Here is a 21,449-nt window from a genome sequence, read left to right as displayed (position 1 = left end):
GATGACAGCACCTGGTTCTTCAGGCTGAATAGCGTTTCATTCATATTTCCCTGAGGATCGGTAGGCCGCGGATCAGCACTAAGTTGGGATTTTATACGCAAATGATGATAATTTACTGTATTTTAGAGATGGACAAACACAAACATAAGCGGACGATTTTACTATTAAGGCACAACTGTTTTTTGTTGTTGTTTAAAGAGATGAGTTATAGCATACGTTGCTCAATGCGTCACAAACCTGTAGGTTATAAAGTGCTAATAAAATGTTTTCATGGCAAGCTCAATGTTTCCTTATTGATTCTCTTACAGTTTTTAAAGGTTCCTATAGTAAATAAGTGTCTGTGACATTAGACATTAAAAATCAAATTATTTATGTATCCAAACACCCTCATTGTGTGTGTGTGTGTGTGTGTGTGTGTGTGTGTGTGTGTCTTCTAATCTGTGTACGGGATGAATTTAGATTCAGTTATTAACACTCGATCATTGTAGCCATATAGACCTGCATAACTATTGAATATTAAATCACTCAGAGCGGTAAATCTGTGCAATAGGTACCAATAAGTAAAAGAGACCTTCTCTGTGATTACTATTTTTTTTATTTATTAAAGACTATAATAACTATTAAAAATCTAAAATCAGTAGGCCTAATATAGTACAGTGATCCCTGGTTATTTTTAAAGGATTGAGCCACAAAACCAGTAATTAAATTTGTGCATATAGCCTATATATAAAAGTATAAATAAACATGTTGCAGAGAAAATATATGAACATTTAGGCCTATTTACTTAAATGCACACTAAAGCACATTAATAATAATATTTGCTGTAGGACAGATTTAATAACAGCTGTTTTATTAAATAAAAACATTTAAAATAGGCTTATATGCAAAAAAAAATAAATAAATAAATAAATATATATATATATATATATATATATATATATATATATATATATATATATATATATATATATATATATATATATATATATATATATATATATATAGTTTCAGCAAGGTTTTTATTCCCATTATCCACACATAAAACCCCAGTTCACGCTGATGGGCTATTTTGTATTATTGTCTTATTTGTCACCGCAGTTGTTCTTTAAAATAAAACAATTTGTGGGTTTGTCCTATGTCTTACTGAACCACAGCGAATTATCATCATATCCTAAGTTTTTGCTTATCCACCGATCCTAAAATAAAGAATATAGGCTACATATAAATATACATTATACAAAACAGCTAAATCTCAAACAGCGAATCATTTTTATCAGCATCGCCCAGCTAAAACTGCTCAATGTTAAAGTATGTCTGCTTCGTGTACTGTGAAAACTGCAGTAGCCTAATATCTGACCTCATTTAACGTGCTATAGCATAGGTAGGACTATATCATGGCCACAAATTAAGAATTTGTTCCCCAGACTTAATTCGTGAGCCGCTCATATTACACAGCTCTGTTCTGCCCGAAGTACTCGGAGATGCCGTCACCAAGCATTTGATAGGAACTTAATCGAACTAATTCGTCATAAGTAAAAAAATAAAAATAAAAAACACATTTGCTAATTGATTCTAACTAAAATCGCTGTTGTTAGCACTTAATATTTCTGTAGTACAGCCAAATAGCGCAGATCGTTCATAAAAATTTATATAAAAGAATGCTCATGTGCAAACGTCTACCAATAAGCTCTGCTGTATCACAAACCAATGAAATTGGAGGTGGGCGGAGTGACACATGTCACCCCGCCCCATCGTCCAGGGTGCACTCTGGGGCTACTCACTTTCTGCAGGAAAGCGCCCTCCGGCTTCGAGTATGAATGAAACATGCACTGCATGAGAGTGTTCAGCGCTCCGTGATGTTCACATCGTCTCGTTTTGGATATGTATAAATAGTCCGGTCATACATAGACCATCTCATTTCTTCACCCATGTGCACACACATCCAAAGCGCGGGCACAGAAAAAGTGATTTCAAATGCATCTGATTGACAGATACATCATGGTTGATCTATCAGCCAGATGCACATAAAAATGCATGTGCTCTTATTTAAATGTTGTTGTTAATGTTGAGGTTATTTTAGCTTCGTCAAAACAACAACGCAGTGATTGACAGTCAAAGCAAAGCGTGGTTTGAACGGCCCAGTTGAACTGGAAGTTTTGATTGGTTTTGCACCTGAGTCAGACCTGTCTGTTATTGGCTGAAACGCAGGGCTCCACCCCAGGAGTTTGAAAACTGCCCGTCAAACGCCGGCTCGCTCTGTTTCTAGTGATGGGAAGTTCGGATCATTTTACTGACTCGGACCTTTGAGTCTCGTTCAGCAAAATGAATGAATCTTTTTTTTTTTTTGAGTCATTTCGTTCATTTCGTTCATTTTAGCAAAATATAATTAAAATGTTACATGCTACTTCCCTAACACATCTAAGCGTTGATCACACTACAAACAATACAAAACTATAATGGCATAAGAAACAGAAAAGATTAATTCATTGTTTACCTGGGTCTTTAGTCTACACAGGACTGCATAGGTTTAGCTTATGAGGCTGTCACATGATGAACGAACGACTCAAACACGAAGACTCAAGAGATGAACTAATCAATTCTCTTTCCGGCTCTGACTGCATAGGTTTAGCTTATGAGGCTGTCACGTGATCAACGAACGACTCAAACCCGAAGACTCGAGAGATGAACTAATCAATTCTCTTTCCGGCTCAGACTGCATAGGTTACGCGTATGGGGCTGTCACATGATGAACGAACGACTCAAAAAACCCGAAGACTCGAAACAGGTGAACTAATTCAGTGCAGAACCTATAGGATGTTGTGTATGCGCGACTGAGCGAATCATTCCCCGAGACAACTCGTTCTTCCCGAGTCGCATTAAAGATTCGTTCAAAATGAGCGAATCGTTCAAGAACGACCCATCACTATCTGTTTCTCCATCGGTGCCTTCTTTGTTTTTGTTTTTTTGTTGTTGGTTTTTTTTTTGTACTTTGTACTTTTAGAGAAAAATAAATGTTGTGAAGTTGAATACTGTAGTTTTATTTTACTCAAGTAAAAGTACCACAATTTAATTATACACAAAGTAGATTTTTTTTTTTAAATGTACTCAAGTACTGTAACGAAATATTTGTAATTAGTTACTTTCCACCTCTGTTAATAATGATATCAAACATTTATCCTGTGTCTCTTTTTTTGCAAACGTTTATTGGAGCTGAATACCATGAACAAAAATCAACAGGCTACATAAAAACTGGACTCTTAAGGTGTGTTAAGAAGGTTGATTAATAAAATATACAAAGGTGCACTATTGGGAGGCTCCAGGAATCACTGTTGAGAACTACTGCGTTACATAACTTTTACAAATTCTGCACAACAGCACTATTTATTGCAGCTACAAGCTACAATCACTCTTCAGTAACCACACACAACGTTGTATCTGGACTTTTCTCTGTGTTTACCAACAGTGGTGTGCACAGACCTCCGGAAGGGCAAGGGCACTTTAGCGTCAGACCTCAAAAGGGGCAAGGGCTCGAGAGAGAGTTTTTTTCGATCATGGCTCTTCATGACGTAAACAAGGGTGGAACTGCTTATATGGGCATTTCTCCCGGAAGAACGTGCACGCATCGACCAGAGCGAGAGCAAGAGCATGCCCATAAACGCGCTTCATTCGGCTGCACGGACTCACTCGGGAAGAATGTCTCTAAAGAAGTGTGATTTTGGTTGTGAGGGAAAGATAACCTTGTTCAGCTTCCCGAAGAACCCAGCATTACATGAACAGTGGATGGAGTTTGTTTTTCCGGGGCAGCAATGGAGTTTCTCAAGTGTGTTTGTTGACAAACATTTTATAAACAAGGCCCAGTTCGACGCTGGATTTGCACATCGTTTGATACCGAAAGAAGGAGTGGTCCCAGCTATAAAAGATCCCGGTCATGATTCGGAACTGCAGACAGTAAGTGAAACGGCATCAAATGTCTCTGTTTTGTTGGCAATCGGCGCCCAAGTGCTTGTCACTCTTTATCTCCGCCCACGGCGCCTCCAGAAGCTCAGCTTTATTCGGAGAGAATCGTAAAGCTGTATCTTTCTTTTATAAATATGTTAAAACTAAAGACTTTTTGGAGATATGAAGGATACAATACTACTCTATAGGTACTCAAGATTAACATGAGATTGGGTGAAACTGTGTGTTATGCCCTCTTTAAAAACCCAAAATCATTAGCACTTTCTCAGATCAAGCCAGTCTAAGATTCTGGCCAGATGTACATCACACAGGCCAAGGCCCCTCCCACAATTGTTGACTGACACGGCCATTTTTATCACAGACCCGCCCTGAGTGAGCTGTAAACAGTCTGCAGTTGTTTCGACACTGGAGCAGGTGTAGACAAGAATGTCTCAAGAATGTTGAAGAATTCAAGAATGACAAGAATGTTGGATGTAATAATAAACATAGCAGTCTTCATTCACTCCCGACATCTGAGCCGCTGAAAACGCAGTGGATTACTTTTGTTTTTGAAGGGAATGCCCCCTCCCCCCAATTTACCTAAACGTCTATGTCCGCGCGAATCATTCATGAACCAGCTTCACCTACACAAGGAGTATAAGGTTTTTTTTATTAATCTTTGCAAATCACCTTTCCTAAAAATGTGCTAGTTAGCGAGTTTTTATTGAATGTCGACACTGAGGGACAAACACCTGAAGAGTAGGAAATATGGGAAATGTTTGTGCATTTGTGTGAATATGTGTGTAGTTATCACTCACCATCCCGCAGCTGCAGCTGTCTAAGATACAGTGGGTTTTGCAGGACGTTACATCGTCCCAGTTCATCCTCTCTGGTAACCAACATCAGATCTGAGTATATAAAGATTGTTACCTGGAGAGAGAGCAAGAGAGAGAGAGTGTGTGAATTCAGCAAAAAAGGATCAAATGCAGATGTTTCAAAAAAACATTTGGAGTCATATACAACACATGTGATACATGCAGCCATAGTTAACTTATCTTCATAATTCACCCAAAGACTGCAGAAGATCAACTAATATTTTTGTGTAAACTGAGTAATTATGGGACAGTTATGGGGTTGTGTTAACTATAAATGCGTATGCACATGTGAATTTTTACCTTTCAAAGATATTTGCCTTTAATGTTAGTGCAATTATTACACCTTATACTACAGGGCTTTTGAATGCTTTGATCTGATTGGCTGACAAACGTTCTAAGGTGTGTATTTTGAGGGAAACGCACAGCGAACGTAGTTCAGACAGCTCTTGACTGTATTACATGTTTGTATCACTACGCCAAATGATTTAAGTTATTTCAAAGGTCCTTACAGCCTAAAACAGCAAAAGTACCAAAACCCACTGGCCAAACAAATAAATATAGTAAACAATAGGACAAAAACGACAGATCATTTTCATGTTCTTGCCAAAAAATTACATTTTATTATGTACGGAAAGAACATACTCTATCTCTCCCACTCTCTCTCTCCCTCACAGATGCACATACAATTTTATGTGCTTTACGTCGTGGCCGCATCACAACCATTCTGTTTAACACTGTTTAAGATAATTTTTACTATGCTTTCAATTGTTAACATGGTTCGCAAAACTTCCATTCACTTCAATGGAATCTGATGATTACACTTGCCAATGCATATTGCAACACCATTATATTTTATAGAACTTGGTACGGTAAAGATCTGGCTTAGTGTTAAAGGGGAATATTAACCTTCTGCACACACATACTGTACATGCATACATAAAGTGTAAAAATAATAATAATAATAATAATTAAACCATTAAATATTGCAAAAGAAATTTGTCAGCCATTATTTTTCATTGCATGCAAATGAGCTGCATGATTAATGTGGAATAGTCATAGCTTACTAGTTTCAAGCGACATAAAGTGGATAGAATTTTAAGTTTAAAGGAATTTGACATTTAAAATTCATTTGAGACCTTGATTCTGTCTCAGCATTTTGCACAAAAAAAAAAAAAAACTGCTTTTACAACCCAGTAATCCCATTAAATCTAATAGATATAGATACATAAATATAGTTTTACAGATATACAAAAGTCTTAAAGAAAGGACTTTGTTTTACATTTTAGAGGCACAGCGTACTTAAGTACAGTTTTTACACATTATCTGAGAATTGGTTAAATAATTGAGAAGTACAATTGAGAAAATTGTCAGAAGTATACAAAAAAATCAATATGCACAGAGAAAAGAAGCATGTTTTACAAATGATGTTCACATGCATGCAGGACAGCAGTATCTACCAGACATGGTGGGTCTGTCTACACAGTCCCAGGGGAATTACTCTCTGCAGCCCATTAGTTAATGGTATGTTTCAGGAGAACAACTACTGCTAGTGTATGATTTGCCCACCCACTTATCCACCCATTGATCAGTTTCACATGTTGCTCACCACAAGTATGGCGGAGCTCTGAAAGGTCATTTTTTGAAAATATGTGGATAATCATGGGCTTGTGACATTGTAATAAACAGAACACTTAAAAAAATAAAAAGTGTTCCCAAAAGGTTGTGTAGCCTTATTCATCTCTGAAGAATTCAGGTGGCATGCAATGTTAGGCAGGAAACAATTCACAAATATGAGCTATGGAACTAGACCAAGCAGAGTGACAGGACCCTCACATACTGTCCAAGTAGGTACTCCATTTGAACTTACTTCAAGACTGTTAAATAGAGTGTTTTATATACTATGAATTCTCTTCTCCGATCTGTCAAAATCATTTTGGTGCAACAAATCTGTTTGAGAAATCAAGGATGAACTCCGTGGCCTGCACTTTTGGTCTTGAGTGGATACAATTCAGGCCACTTGGTGAAATAATCGACCATCACAGTAATTGTGGTAAACCTTTCGATTATGTCCGTTATGGTTGAGAAATACTGAGAAATGGTTTTTATTTTCTGCGAAGTTGCGGCAGGAACAACATACAAAATATGACAGTGATAATCTCAGGAAATGATTATGTGCTTTATTCAATGTTAAAAGTGTCTAATGGGAGTTTGAATATTATTTTGCATGAGGTTTATAGCCGTAGTGAAAGAAAATAGATATTTTACCTCAGATCTTGAAAATAAATTAAAGCATACTTACGTTAAAACTGTGAACTCACTGCGAACCAGCATCCATAACAAAGATGATATCAGTCACTCACTCACTCACTCAAAACTGTTCAGTCCATTCACATTTGAGTCACCTATTTTCCATGTCCACTTTTCTTTACTTCACATTTGCCATGTTTCACACAGTAGCCTATCTACACTGGACGCGGCAAAGCATTGCAAATCATTTGAACTTTGTGTCAGTATGTCATAAATAGAACTAGTCAGCAGTTTACTGTCGGGGATTTGTCATGTAGCGCTGCGCCACATCCAGTGTAGACAGCATACTGATTATAAGAAGTTATATTGTATTTTGTTGCATCGTGCCGCTCGCGTCCGGTGTATACACGATATAAGTTAATGTCGTGTTCTGATGCTGTGTTTGAATTTTCATTTATTTATTTGAAATTAGCACAGGCCAAACATTTTTCTCTCGGGCCGCCTATTGAGGAACCCTGCTATAAGCCATGGGAAATGATATGGGAATAATGTTTGTGTAGAATAAATTTGTCTGTATTTTTGTTTAGTAATACTTTAGTAATATTCTCCTGGCCTGGCACTGATGTAAGGACCACCCATTGGCCCAAAGATGGAATCCAATGGCATGACCCACATTTATACTATATAGAACACAGACTAAGACATTTATCAGTTTAGTTCCGTTTCTGTTTGGATAATTTGAATATTCTTGTGTTCCTTTACTCTTCAATTATTTGTTCATTAGGGACATTTAATACATTTAATTTGGCCGCCTACTTTTCGCTCATAAAGCCCGGAGCACACCAAGCCGATGCCCAGCGAACTAGTGACGACGAAAGCAGACTGCGGGGTCGGCTCGTGTTGGCAGCATCTGGGTCAAAAGTTGCCCTGACACACCAAGCACCTGAATACACTCGATGGCCAAGTAGCACGTCCATTCTGCGCCTTTCTCGTGCACTGTTTTGCCCGACTGACCGACGAGCTCTGACGCCGATTCAACATGTCGAATCGGCCGAAAAAAGCAGACGTGGACCAACTTCAGCCAACAGTGCGGAACACACTGAGAAAACTTAGTCGGTCGATGAACAAAAACTGCCCAATGGCTGACAGTCTTGGTGTGTTCCGGGCTTAATAAAGAATGTAGTTCCCTTAGTCTCATTCATACTTCAGTGAAAGACAGACATGGATTTATAAAATAAATTATCTGTGGCATATTCTTAGTGACTTGAATCAGGAGGAAAGACTCCTAGATGGCCAAGGAGAGACTTTTGGGCAATGCCTATGCTCTTTCTATAAGATTTTTTTTTTCTCCAGATTAGTGGGTTTGTTTTATTGCATCATGGTTGTTTGTTGTGAAAATTGTTCAATTGAATCTTATCAGGAAATTCAGCCTTACAATGAAGGTATATACATCTGAAAGATTAGATATATCTCATATGAACCTTTTAACATGATATCATTAGCCTAAGAGTCTAACTTACCACAATGAAAGTAAAGAAAATGGGATTGTGTTTAGGCTCCTATATATAGGACTCCAAAATTTGGGAAAAACTATGCATGACTTATATAAATCCTAATGTCCTGCTCCATTCCAGACTGGTAAAATCTGCTGATTACAGCATGCTGATTTTATTTTATTTTTTTCATTCCACAATGTCCACAAAGGACATGAAACAAAAATACTGTGTGCCTCCTCAGGTGACAGAACCACTTTGGCCAGATGCTGACTCTGGTCTTTCTTTCTTCAGTACATGTAATATAGCCTGCCAGCTGTATTAGTAAATAAAGGTCAGAGTTTAGCCCTAGGTAAGGATTATAAAACACTTACTCATCAGTGTGAAATTTTCAGGTCTTCTCTTTATGCAATACCATTCTTGGCTTGAGAATCCTTCTGGGTAAAGGTTATATAACATTTCTTTATTCCATCACATTAATCCATTTGCATTCTGATGTATCTTTTCTGTTCTGTTCGGACGCTCTTGCTTACAGCTCCACGCTTTGCTCCCTGTTTATGTACTTTTCTCAGATTTTTCTAAGACTTTAACTTCATCAGATCAGCACAGTGCACAGTTTTGGCACAAACACCAAACTAAAACCAAACTCAAACAACATAGTTTTGGCAGAAACACCAAAGACTTTTTGGGACTGGGATACTCTTTGCCTCCCACTGCCAGCAGCTTACATTCCAGAGACGGGAAAACATAGCTGCCGACATTCTAACAGACGGGAAAGAAAATGCCCCTTGTGGAATCTACTTTCTGCATGAACTGCCACAGACTTCTACAAAGGATTGTGGTTCTTGAAACAAAGTTATTTGCTGGACATCCAAAACAGGCGGAACACACAGCAGATCGTCATCACGGACCCCCTCAGCATACAGCCGGTGAGTCCTGTGAATCTAGTGAATCTCAACAGTTTATACCAAGTGTAGAGGAACAAGCCGAAACTGATCGACAGACTAATACATGGCAAAAACAGGGAGCGAGACCCAAAGGCACTCGAGACACCAGATTGTCACGAGTATCTCGTATTGATGCAGCTATGACAAGGCTTGCAAAGACTGGTATTCTACCACCCGCTATACATCTTGAGAACAGATTTGAAGTATTGATGAATGTGGGTGAAGAATCCCGAAATGTGATTGAACATAGATCGTATCAGCCAGCAGTTAACATCGCTACTAACAGACACTCGAGGTCGAGCAGACAGCGGCACTCAGCTCAGAGCGCAGCCGAGCCCAGTGGGTGACTACATTATCAGAAACATCAGTAGCAGGACTACAACTACATGCTGCTTTCCTCAAGCAACCATCTCTGATGTGAACAAGGAACTTCGGAACATTCTGGTGAAGCACAATACTGCAAATCGAATCATCATCCATATGGGGAAGAATGATATTCAGGAAGAGCAGTCAGAACTCCTTAAGAAGGATTTCAGTGAACTCTTTGAAACACTTCAAAGACTTTAAGTTCAGTTGTTCATCAGTGGACCACTCCCAGCAAGGGGAACTAATATGTTTTCACGGCTGCTTGGGCTGAATACATGGCTACAAAGAACCTGCAGTATAAAAGGAGTCAACTTCATCGACAACTTTAGTCTTTTCTGGGGCCATAGACAACTGTTTAAACTGGATGGCCTCCGCCCAAACAAACTTGGTGCAAGAGTGCTAAAGGACAATATCTATAGCCGTGTTTCCACTGCCGGGCCAAAAGTGGGCGTGTTAGTGCGTGCCAGGGCCAGTCTCGTTTCCACTGTGACTTCCAGGGCTTGATTGTGCCTCGTCGGTGCTTCCTCAGGGCCAATGGCCGGGGTTTTCTGGCCCGACGAAAACCTTGGACCAAAGCGGGCCAACTGGGACTAGAGGAGTGGTTATGAACAAAGGCGGAGTTTCTCCACGTCTTGAGAGCGTCAGCGCTGCAGATCATTTCATAAAGTTAACAGCTATAACACCAGCATTAAAGACTTTTAAAATACTTTTAGCTCAAAACTGACTTTCAGACAGCAGCGAGTGTTTGAAATAACCTGATCCGATGTGGATTATGATCACCATACAAGGCAGAAATATTTATAAGCGATGCAAAAGACTATGCACGCTAGCCATTAACATTACCATACTAAACATGGTAAATACGACCGCTTGAAGAAATCAGACGTCAGCTTCTCATTCTCTATAACAATCGTGTATTTATTTAGTAACATATTTTATCTGTCATAAGTCTCGTCTCGAGACTTTTGCTCCGTGTGTGTCATAAAAATATATAATGTTTTTTGTTCGGGAGCTCCCTCTGCTACTCAGGTCGTATTTTTGATGGAAAAATATAGAAATTATCATTCTTACTTAACATGATGTATATTGTGACTACAAATAAACAGAAACAGACTCTACTGAATAAGTAGGGTAGGCCTATTTGTCGTCTTTCTTTTGTGAAATAGTGGTTCACATTGCTTTATTTCTGTGTGACTAATTTTCAATCCTGATAAATTAATTAATTATGATCAATGTATCACTTAATAGGCTATTGTAAAACATCAGTGCTTTTGGATTTAAATCTAACAAAGCATGCAAACAAACGGCCGCTTTTATCATGTTTGTTTTGTGATTGCGCTATATTTCCAGTGACTTATTTCTGATTAGTTTTCTGATAACTTCTCTTTGTTGATGAAATGATGGGGTTTTGTGACGTTGTTCCAGAGAGGCGTGTAAAGGGCGGGTTTTAGTGAAGCGCAGCGGAGCTTCTGGCCCGATGGTGGAAACGCATCATGATTTTGGGCTCGGTGCTACAGGCCTGAGGCTATTAGCCCCGCCTGGCCCGTTTAAAGCACTGGCTCGCACTGGCCCGACAGTGGAAAAGCGGCTTATTTCTCCCTCCGTCATCCTTCAGTGGTGTGTGCCAATCCATTTAACCTGAATGGCACACACACACACACCTGGACAGAATATGAGTGACCACAGGACTTCATATTAATATCCTGGCCTGACGGCCATAACACTGGTGTGGCTTTCGTCCGGACCGCAAGTCCGGCAGCTCACGTCTCTGGCGGCACGGAAGTACCTCCACGCTCCCTTCCTGGACCCACGAGGACACCAGTGTGCATGCACAGGGAAGAGACCGGTCTCTCGAGGAGAGGCGTGCTCGGCATTTAAACAGCGCCTCATCACACGCCGCCAGCCCTCACTGTTTCAGCGCCCCTCCTCTCTCACACACCCACTCCCGTCGGGAGCCTGGTGAAGGGCGGCGAATAAGGGATGGGGTGGTGATGATAAAAAAGGGGGGGAGGCAACCGACTCGTCACACTATGTTACAGGAAAGCTCTTAGTGGCCGATCAGTTGCTGCGGCTGCGCCATGGTACTTCTTCTACGAGTGACTATACATTGGAATTTCGAACGCTAGTGGCCACTAGCGGGTGGAATGAAACCGCTCTGCTCAGTGCCTACCGGCAAGGCTTGGGTCCCCGCATCCAAGCACATATGGCTATATATGAGGACTCCGTGGGACTCGAAAACTTTATGCAGAGAGCCACTCGTATTTCCCAGCGCCTCACTGCTTTGCACGTCACCGAAACCGCCCACCAGTCTGTCATGCCCGCTATGGGTTTCCCAGTACCAGAACCCATCCAAGTGGATAACACTCGACTCACCCCCTCGGAACGGGCACGCTGCTTGGCGGCTGGATTGTGCCTCTACTGTGCTGTACTGACCACTACATCAGGACCTGCCCTGTCCGGCCTCCACGCCCCCTGCGGTGAGTACCCTTCAGTTGGATCCTGTTGTTTCAACTCTGTCTTTACTCCCAGTTCAACTATTCACCGACAATCGTTCTGTTGCAGTATCCGCCCTCGTCGACTCGGGCTCCTCGGGCAGTTTCATTTCCCAGGACCTATTGAAGCGCCTTCAACTTCCCTGGAAGCGCCATGCCCAGGAGTTCCGAGTCTAAACAATCCAGGGAAAACCGCTAGGACGTGGATGGGTTAAATATCAAGCGCCCACACTGAGACTCAAGGTTGGGCAGCTGCATGAGGAAGAGATCACTTTTCTGGTACTGGAGGGACCCACGGTGGATATCATCCTGGGACGCCCCTGGCTCGTGTTCCATTCTCCAGAGATCAGATGGGACCCGTGTGAAGTGACTCGCTGGAGCGAACGCTGTCACCGTCACTGCCTCTCGTCACTACCCACTCCTTCCCAGAGTTCCAGCATCGTACACGTTGCCTCCACGCTCATTGAAAGTCCTGAGCCCCAGGAAGAAGTCATGGTCCCATCTGATTAGGTGGCGTTCCAGGATGTCTTCAGTAAGCAGGCAGCCACCAAACTACCACCACACTGGCCATGGGACTGTGCAATCGACTTGCTGCCTGGAAAAAAACTCCCCAAGGGTAGAGTTTACCCTTTGTCCATCCAGGAGCGCAAGGCAATGGAGGACTACATCAAGGAGGCTCTCAACCAAGGATTCATCTGACCTTCCACCTCACCTGCAGCATCGAGTCTGTTCTTCGTGGGTAAGAAGGACGGGGGCTTGCGGCCCTGCATTGATTACCGAGCTCTCAATTCCCAAACGGTGAAGTTGCCATACCCTCTTCCCCTGGTCCCGGCCGCCCTAGAGGAACTCCGTGGGGCCCGCATATTCTCCAAACTGGACCTGCGAAGCGCATATAACCTCGTTCGTATCCGAAAGGGCGACGAATGGAAGACGGCATTCATCACTCCATCAGGGCACTATGAATATCTCGTTATGCCGTATGGGCTGGCTAACGCCCCGTCAATCTTCCAAGGATTCATGAACGAGGTGTTCCGGGAGTTCCTCCATCGCTTCGTGATTGTGTACATTGACGACATATTGATTTACTCCCGGAACCAGGCCGAACATCGCCAACACGTTAAGCAGGTCCTTCAGAAGCTACCTTCAGACCACCTCTTCCTGAAGCTGGAGAAATGCGAGTTCCATCGCCCCACAGTGCAATTCTTAGGTTATCTCGTTGGCCAAGAAGGGATTCAAATGGACCGGGGGAAGGTAGATGCGGTGAGGAATTGGCCCCGTCCCCAGACCGTTAAAGAGCTCCAGCAGTTCCTGGGATTCTCAAACTTTTACCGCCGGTTCATCAAGAATTTCAGTCTCCATACTGCCCCTTTGATGTCCCTACTCCGAGGAAAACCCAAGTCCCTGTCCTGGAACTCCACCGCGCACGAAGCCTTTGAGAAAGTGCAGATAGCCTTCAGCACGGACGCCATCTTACACCATCCTGATCCAACAGCCCCCTTTGTTGTGGAAGTAGACGCCTCCACCACCGGCGTCGGGGCCGTGCTGTCCCAATACCACGGCGAGTCTCCTAGCCTCCATCCTTGCGCGTACTACTTGAAGAAACTGACCCCAGCGGAGCAGAATTACGACACCGGGAACCAGGAGTTGTTGGCCATCAAACTTGCCCTGGAAGAGTGGCGGCATTGGCTGGAGGGAGCTAATCACCCATTCACAGTCATCACCGACCATAAAAACCTCCAGTATCTTCGAGATGCCAAAAGACTCAACCCACGTCAAGCCAGCTGGGCTTTGTTCTTCACCAGATTCCAATTCTCCATAACCTACCGCCCCGGAAGTCACAACAACAAGGCTGATGCCCTCTCCAGAATACACTCTCCCAACACATTCTCTGATCCTGAACCCATCCTCCCTCCAGCCATGGTTGTAAGTCCCATTCGATGGAATATTGACGAGGAGATCCGAGCCGCCACTCTCACCGAACCTGCTCCGCTGGGAGGCCCAGAAGGGAAGACGTATGTGCCTACCTCCCAACGACACTCCCTTCTGGGCTCAGTTCACAATGTACCGGGCTCTGGACATCCAGGCAGCCACAGGACCCTCTCGCTCCTTCAAGCTCGGTACTGGTGGCCTAGTATGACCCGGGATGTCATCAGGTACGTCCGCAGTTGCTCAGTCTGTGCCATGTCTAAGACCCCCCAGCATCTCCCAGTAGGCAAGCTAGTGCCTCTACCAATCCACCGTCGACCCTGGTCCCACTTGGGGATTGATTTTGTGACGGACCTACCCAACTCCGAGGGTAACACCTGTGTGCTGGTCGCAGTCGATCGCTTCTCTAAAACTTGCAAATTCATTTCCCTCAAAGGACTTCCCACTGCCATGGAGACGGCAGAAAATTTATTTAACCATGTTTTCCGAAACTTTGGAATTCCAGAAGAGTTAGTCTCTGACAGAGGTCCTCAGTTCATTTCCCACATGTGGAAGGCATTCTTCCGACTGCTGGGAGTCACTGTAAGCTTGTCCTCAGGCTACCACCCCCAGACAAATGGCCAGACTGAGCGTAAGATCCAGGAACTCGGACGGTACCTCCGGGCATACTGTCACGACGATCAACGCAGCTGGAGCCGCTTCCTCCCCTGGGCCGAGTATGCAAAGAACTCCTTGCAGCAAAACAAGGTTTCAGTGCATGTTCGGGTATCAACCACCGCTTTTCCCGTGGACAGGAGAGCCGTCGGAGGTTCCAGCTGTAGACCACTGGTTCCGAGCGAGCGAGAGTGTGGGAATCAGCTCATGTCCACCTCCAACATGCAGTGCGGAGGCATAAGACCTTTGCAGATGCTCGGCGAACCACGACTCCCATCTACCATCCCAGAGACAAGGTCTGGCTGTCCATCCGGGATCTGCGCCTCCGCCTGCCGTGCAAGAAGCTGAGTCCCCGCTACAATTTCCTTGTTTTTACTATTTTTTTTTTTTTAATTCCTTGTTTTTATTGTTGTGATTATTTTAATGACTATTTCACTTCCTTTCATGTAAAGCACTTTGAATTACCACTGCTATATAAATAAACTTGCTTTGCCTTCTGGCTTGGTAACTTACTTAAAGTCAAGCATTCCTCACTTTGTGACTAAAACTAAAATATAATAAAATACCTAACTACATAATACTACTATTGTTAGAAATTGCAACAAAATTAAAATAGAAATAGAAACTTTTGAACTGCGGGTTTCGTCTGGTCAGAGGAGAACTGGCCCCCCGACTGAGCCTGGTTTCTCCCAAGGTTTTTTTCTCCATTATGTCTCAGAGGAGTTTTGGTTCCTTGCCGCTGTCGCCTCTGGCTTGCTCAGTTGGGGACACTTAATTTCTAGCGATTATCGCCGATTTGATTGCACAGATACTATTTAAACTAAACTGAGCTAGACAATGACATCTCTGAATTCAATAATGAAATGCCTTTAACTGAAAATTGAGTGTTTAATCTTATCATTATACATTACTGACACTCTATCCTCCAATTTGATACTGTCAAGTGCTTTGACACAATCTGTATTGTAAAAGCGCTATATAAATAAAGGTGACTTGACTTGACTTGACTTTGTGTGACTCCAATTAGGGGGTTACATTAGTTTACAGATAGGTAAGTAGTTTACAACAAAAGCTATGATGGATTAGAGAGGTAATTAATGAGGTTGATGGCCTTTTTGAAAGGTCTTTGAATCCTTAATTGAGTTTTCACAAGCACTTTGTAATTAATGAAGTCATGGTTTTAGTCATATAATATAATATATATTATAAAATATAATATACATATATACTGAGGGATATACAGTTAGGTCCATATATATTTGGACACTGACACAATTTTCATAATTTTGGCTCTGTATTCCACCAGAATAAAATTAAAATGACACAATCAAGGCGAAATGGAAATGCGGACTTTAAGGTTTAATTCAAGGGGTTGAACAAAAATATAACAAAAAAGCTTAGGAATTAAAACCATTTTTGTATACAAAGCCCCCACCCACCCTCCCAGGGGCTCAAATGTAATTGGACAAATACATAATCATAAATAAAATGTTAATTTTTAATATTTTGTTGAAAATCGTTTGCAGGCAATGACTGCCTTAAAGTGGCAGTGAAGCAGTCAGTCAAGTTTACATTATTTAGTAAATTGACTTCCACTTTAATTAAAAATATATATATATATTCACCTTTTTTCTTCAACGCGGAAGTAAGCCTATGGGTGAGACTTCCGGTTGATTATCTGCTATAAGTAAATAAAGCGGAGAATAACCATAGATATATATACGTAGATGCCTCATTAGCGACTGTTTCTATGGGCCGCTTTAGGTAAGCCATCCGCCATATTGTAGTGGTCAACTTGACATCATTCACCAGTAATCACTGAATATTCGAAAGATGCCACAATCCTGCACAGCCGATGGTCTGCGAACCCAACGGCTCTGTGCGAACCTACAGTATGGTGAATGACGTCAAGTTGACCGTTCCAAGATGGCGGCCGCATCCACGTGCATGGAGCGGTAGAATAGGGCGTCTATATGTCTATGAGAATAACAACATGCAGTAAACGGTAAAATTGTTGGTTACACTTTATTTTGATAGTCCACTTTAGTCATTCTACTAACTATAATTAACTTTGTAACTACATGTCAACTACATGTTAACTAATTATTATTAGTTCACAACTACATGTCTACAAACTCTCAGAGTAGACTGTTAGGGTAGGTTTAGGGTTAGTGGAGTAAGTTGACATATACTTGCAAAGTTTCTCATAGTCAGTATGTTGTATGTTGTGGACCCATCAAAATAAAGTGTTAGAAGATATTAAGCAGACAGTCTACTAATACTCTACTAACTGCTAGTTGACATGTAGTTGCAAAGTTACTTACTGTTAGTAGAATGTCTGAAGTGGACAATCAAAATAAAGTGTTACCAAATTGTTTGCACTACAAACCAGAGTGATCATAATTAAGATAATACATTAAAATAATATGATAAGACACCAATTTTCAATATCAAGCAGCAAAACTAACTGTTTTGTACAGCTAAAAATAGCTTGATGCGGATGAGACTGGAAGACCCATAGAATTTACAAATGGCTGTGCCCATTTTTATGGCAAGAAAAAGGTGGATAACAAACATGATTAATGTAACCGTTTTAAAGAAAAAAGGATGTTTTGTTACAGCTTTTGGAGCACGGACGCTGCCATCTTGCTGTACCACCGCGTGTGACGTCACGGGGTTGGTTTGCTCCACTGGCCATTAAGTAATATAGAAGCATTTCTTTACTTTTTGAACACACACTTGTTTAAATGGAGGAAAACAAGCTTGAAAAGACTGCTGACCCCATAATATGTGAAAATGCTTATGCATTTGAGTCAATATGGTGAGGGGACCGAGCAGTACTGCCGTTACAGGTGGAAGAAGTTGTGAATCTGCTCTGGTTTGGGGTGAAAAGTGGGTCGGAAACAAATCGTGTTTGCATGGATACTTGTCAAAACATCCATTAACATAATATTCTGTGCATTTGCTGAAGCAGACTAGAAAGAGGACTCAATTTAGTATTTGCGCGCGGTCCGAACCGAGCGCTTTTTGCGTGTGTGTGCGCAAAGAAACATCGGTCACAGCTATTGCGCGAGTACAGCATTTAAATCTCTTTCGTGCTGACACTTCTGAATGGCTTAAAACTGACGAGGCTTAAAGCATGTGAGAATGATAAAGCAGCACTAGCCCAATCATTCAGATAGGTGATTAGTTAAACTGCATTCAGCATTCATAAACAGCAGGTAAATTTGAAGGTGAACATAAAATGTTACATACCACTACTGATGAATGAACCAGTGTAATGCAAATATGTCTGAAAGGTCTGACATAAGATGCCACATGAACGATACTGTATGAAGTGTTGTTTGTTTACATCACGTTGCGCCTCGCGTTATGAAAACATGTTTGGAATATATGATCAAAACTTTGTGATTCAGATGAGATGATATTGATATAGATATTGTATATGTTGAATACCCCCCTCCCCCAGCAGAAACTGGCCAGCAGAGCAAACCAACCCTGTGACGTCACACGCGGTGGTACTGCAATATATATATATATATATATATATATATATATAATTTTTTTTTTTTCTTAAAGTGGAAATCAATTTACTAAATAATGTAAACTTGACTGACTGCTTCACTTCCACTTTAAGTCTGGAATTCATGGACATCACCAAAGACTGGGATTCCTCCTTTGTGATGCTTTGTCAGGCTTTTATTGCAGCTGACTTCAGTTGTTGTTGTTTGTTTGTGGGTCTTTTTTGCCTTAGTTTTGTCTTCAGCAAGTGAAATGCATGCTCAATCGGGTTGAGATCAGGAGATTGACTTGGCCATTGCAGAATATTCCACTTTTTTACCTTCAAAAACTCCTGGGTTGCTTTTGCTGTATGTTTTGGGTCATCGTCCATTTGTGCTTTGAAGCTCTGCCCAATCAACTTTGTTCCATTTGACTGAATCTGGGCAGAGAGTATATCTCTATACACTTCAGAATTCTTCTGGCTGCTTTCGTCTTCTATCGCGTCATCAATAAACGCCAGTGCCACTGGAAGCCATGCATGCTCATGCCATCACAATGCTCCACTGTGTTTCACAGATGATGTTGTATACTTTGGATCATGAGCTGTTCCAAGCCTTCTCCATACTTTTTTCTTCCTGTCATCCTGGTACAGGTTGATCCTAATTTCAGCTATCCAAAGAATGCTTTTGCAGAAGTGGTCTGGCTTTTTTAGATGTTTTTTGGCAAAGTCTAATCTTGCCATGTTTGCACCTTGTGGTCAACCCTCTGTATTTGCTCTCGTGAAGTCTTCTCTTGATTGTAGACTTTGACAGTGACAGGTTTACCTCCTGGAGAGTGTTCTTCACTTGGCTGGATTTTGTGAAAGGGTTTTTCTTTACCATGGAGAGGATCCTCCGATTATCCACCACTGTTGTCCTCCATGGATGTCCAGGCCTTTTTATGCTGCTGAGCTCACCAGTGCATTTTTTTTTCTCAGAATGTACCAAACTGTTGATTTGGCCACTCCTTATGTTCCTGCTGTCTCTCATGGATTTGTTTTGTTTTTGAAGCCTAACAATTGACTGTTTCACTTGCATGGAGAGATCCTTTGACTGTATGATGTGGGTTCACAGCAACAGCTTCCAAATGCAAATGGCACACTTAGAATCAACTCCAGACATTTTACCTGCTTAACTGATGTAGAAATAATGAAGGAATAGCTCACATCTGTCCATGAAATGGCTTTTGAGTCAACGGTCCAATTACTTATGGTCCCTTGAAAAATGGGGGAGGTACATATTAAAGAGCTGTAATTGCTTAACCTTTCTCCAATTTTGATGAGTATACCCTCAAATTAAAGCTCAGAGTGTGCACTTTAAACCCATATTCAATATATGTTTTGGTCAACAGCTAAAATAATAAAATGTGTGCCTGTGTCCAAATATATACGGACCTAACTGTATTTATGTTGTTGTTTGGTTGTTGTTTTGTTTTGTTTTACTTTGGGTAGATGACATGAAATAATGGTAACACTTTATTTCAGGGTCTCTTAACTAGTTGCTTATTAGCATAGAATATTAGCCATTTATTAGTAGTAATTAAACACATATTAATGCCTTATTCTACATGACCTTATTCTACATCCCTAATCTTACCCAATACCTAAATTTAACAACTACCTTACTAACTATTAATTAGGAATTTAGGAATTTATTGAGGGAAAATTCGTAGTTAATAGGGAATAAGTGTTCCCTATTCTAAAGTGTTACTGAAATAATTTAGTGAAGTTTAAAAAGGACATGATGCAGTGTGATGTTATATTACAGTATATCTACAGTAATTCTACTACAGCAGTTTACCTTATGAATAACTAGGTTAAATGCTGTAATAGATTACTTCATAATATATTACATACATTATCATAAAAATCATAATTTGTTCATAATTATTATGCCTGCCGCTTGTAGTGTCTGGACCAATCAGACACAGCTATTTGTTATATTTAACAAATAATCCCTAACACCTCCTCTCCCAAACAACAAGCCAACTATGAGGGTCTATGGACCCTTCCCCCAAAATGCATCTAACACTTCAGAAAGGCAGAACAGGCCTCTGGTTCCATGGCAACCAAAGACAAATCATCTTATAACACCAGTTTTATTGCTCAAAGGAATGCAGGCAGAGCAACTCTCACTACCTTTTACCTATAGGAAAGACATTATGCCCACAAAAATGGACTCTTCTCTAATTAATTCATAGAAAAACCTTTCTTTGAATGAACACATATCCTTCAGGTCATTGTATATATCAGTGGTCGGCAACAGGCGGGCCCGCGGGCCAAAATTGGCCCGCCATCAATAATATCTGGCCCGCGCCTGCAGCCAGATTATTTTGATAGCGGCTGGTTCTGAAATAGATCTGTCATGACAGCAACAGTTACTTACAATCAGAGTACGTGAGCGGAGCGGAGCACAGAGTAAAGCGGTGTGATTTTGACTGGACCGAGGAGCGGATTTTTTAAAAGTCGGAGCGTCGTGGTTTTCACATGCTCCAAGAGCGCTCCACCACTGCTCCATCCCGAGTACAATTCATACCAACAGCCCATAATATAATTGCATATTTAGCTTGATAGAGAAGGATCACTCAAATCAGAAAGAATGTGAAGGCTATGATAGTTCTCAAGGAATTTTGTTCCTTCTAGATACTGAATATTTTCAGCTGAAAGCATGATTTAAACAAGTAGCTACAACAATTATTCACACGCAATCGCTCTCTCAATAATGCACTCAAACAAATGTAATCTTACAGTGCTACTTCATCTGTATTCGATTTCGAATGAGCAGAAATCTGTAAGAAATGCATCGATCCGTAGGTAAAATAACTGATGAAAACATAGGCCTACTGTTATTTTCAGCACAAATAAAATTTGCACTGCAAAAAGCAGCAATTATACCTTTTAATGCTGACAACCATGTTATTAGCTTGTCATGTGGTAGGGGGAAAGAATTGCACACTAGTGTTCTAATAAGCCAC

General features: G+C 41.3%; 1 protein-coding gene across 5 annotated transcripts in view; it reads right to left on the bottom strand.

Moving 5' to 3' along the window:
• rgs3a (regulator of G protein signaling 3a) overlaps positions 1-21,449 on the bottom strand; it is a 220,927-nt gene that overhangs the window by 154,365 nt on the left and 45,113 nt on the right. For all 5 annotated transcript variants that reach the window (XM_058774668.1, XM_058774664.1, XM_058774666.1 and 2 more), the window contains one exon: positions 4,755-4,866. In XM_058774668.1, coding sequence (XP_058630651.1) covers positions 4,755-4,866 — 112 coding nt within the window. The remainder of the gene's footprint in view (positions 1-4,754; positions 4,867-21,449) is intronic.

This window comes from Onychostoma macrolepis, chromosome 05 (genome assembly GCF_012432095.1).
Source record: "Onychostoma macrolepis isolate SWU-2019 chromosome 05, ASM1243209v1, whole genome shotgun sequence".
Lineage (NCBI taxonomy): Eukaryota > Metazoa > Chordata > Actinopteri > Cypriniformes > Cyprinidae > Onychostoma > Onychostoma macrolepis.
This window is presented reverse-complemented; position numbering and strand designations above follow the sequence as displayed.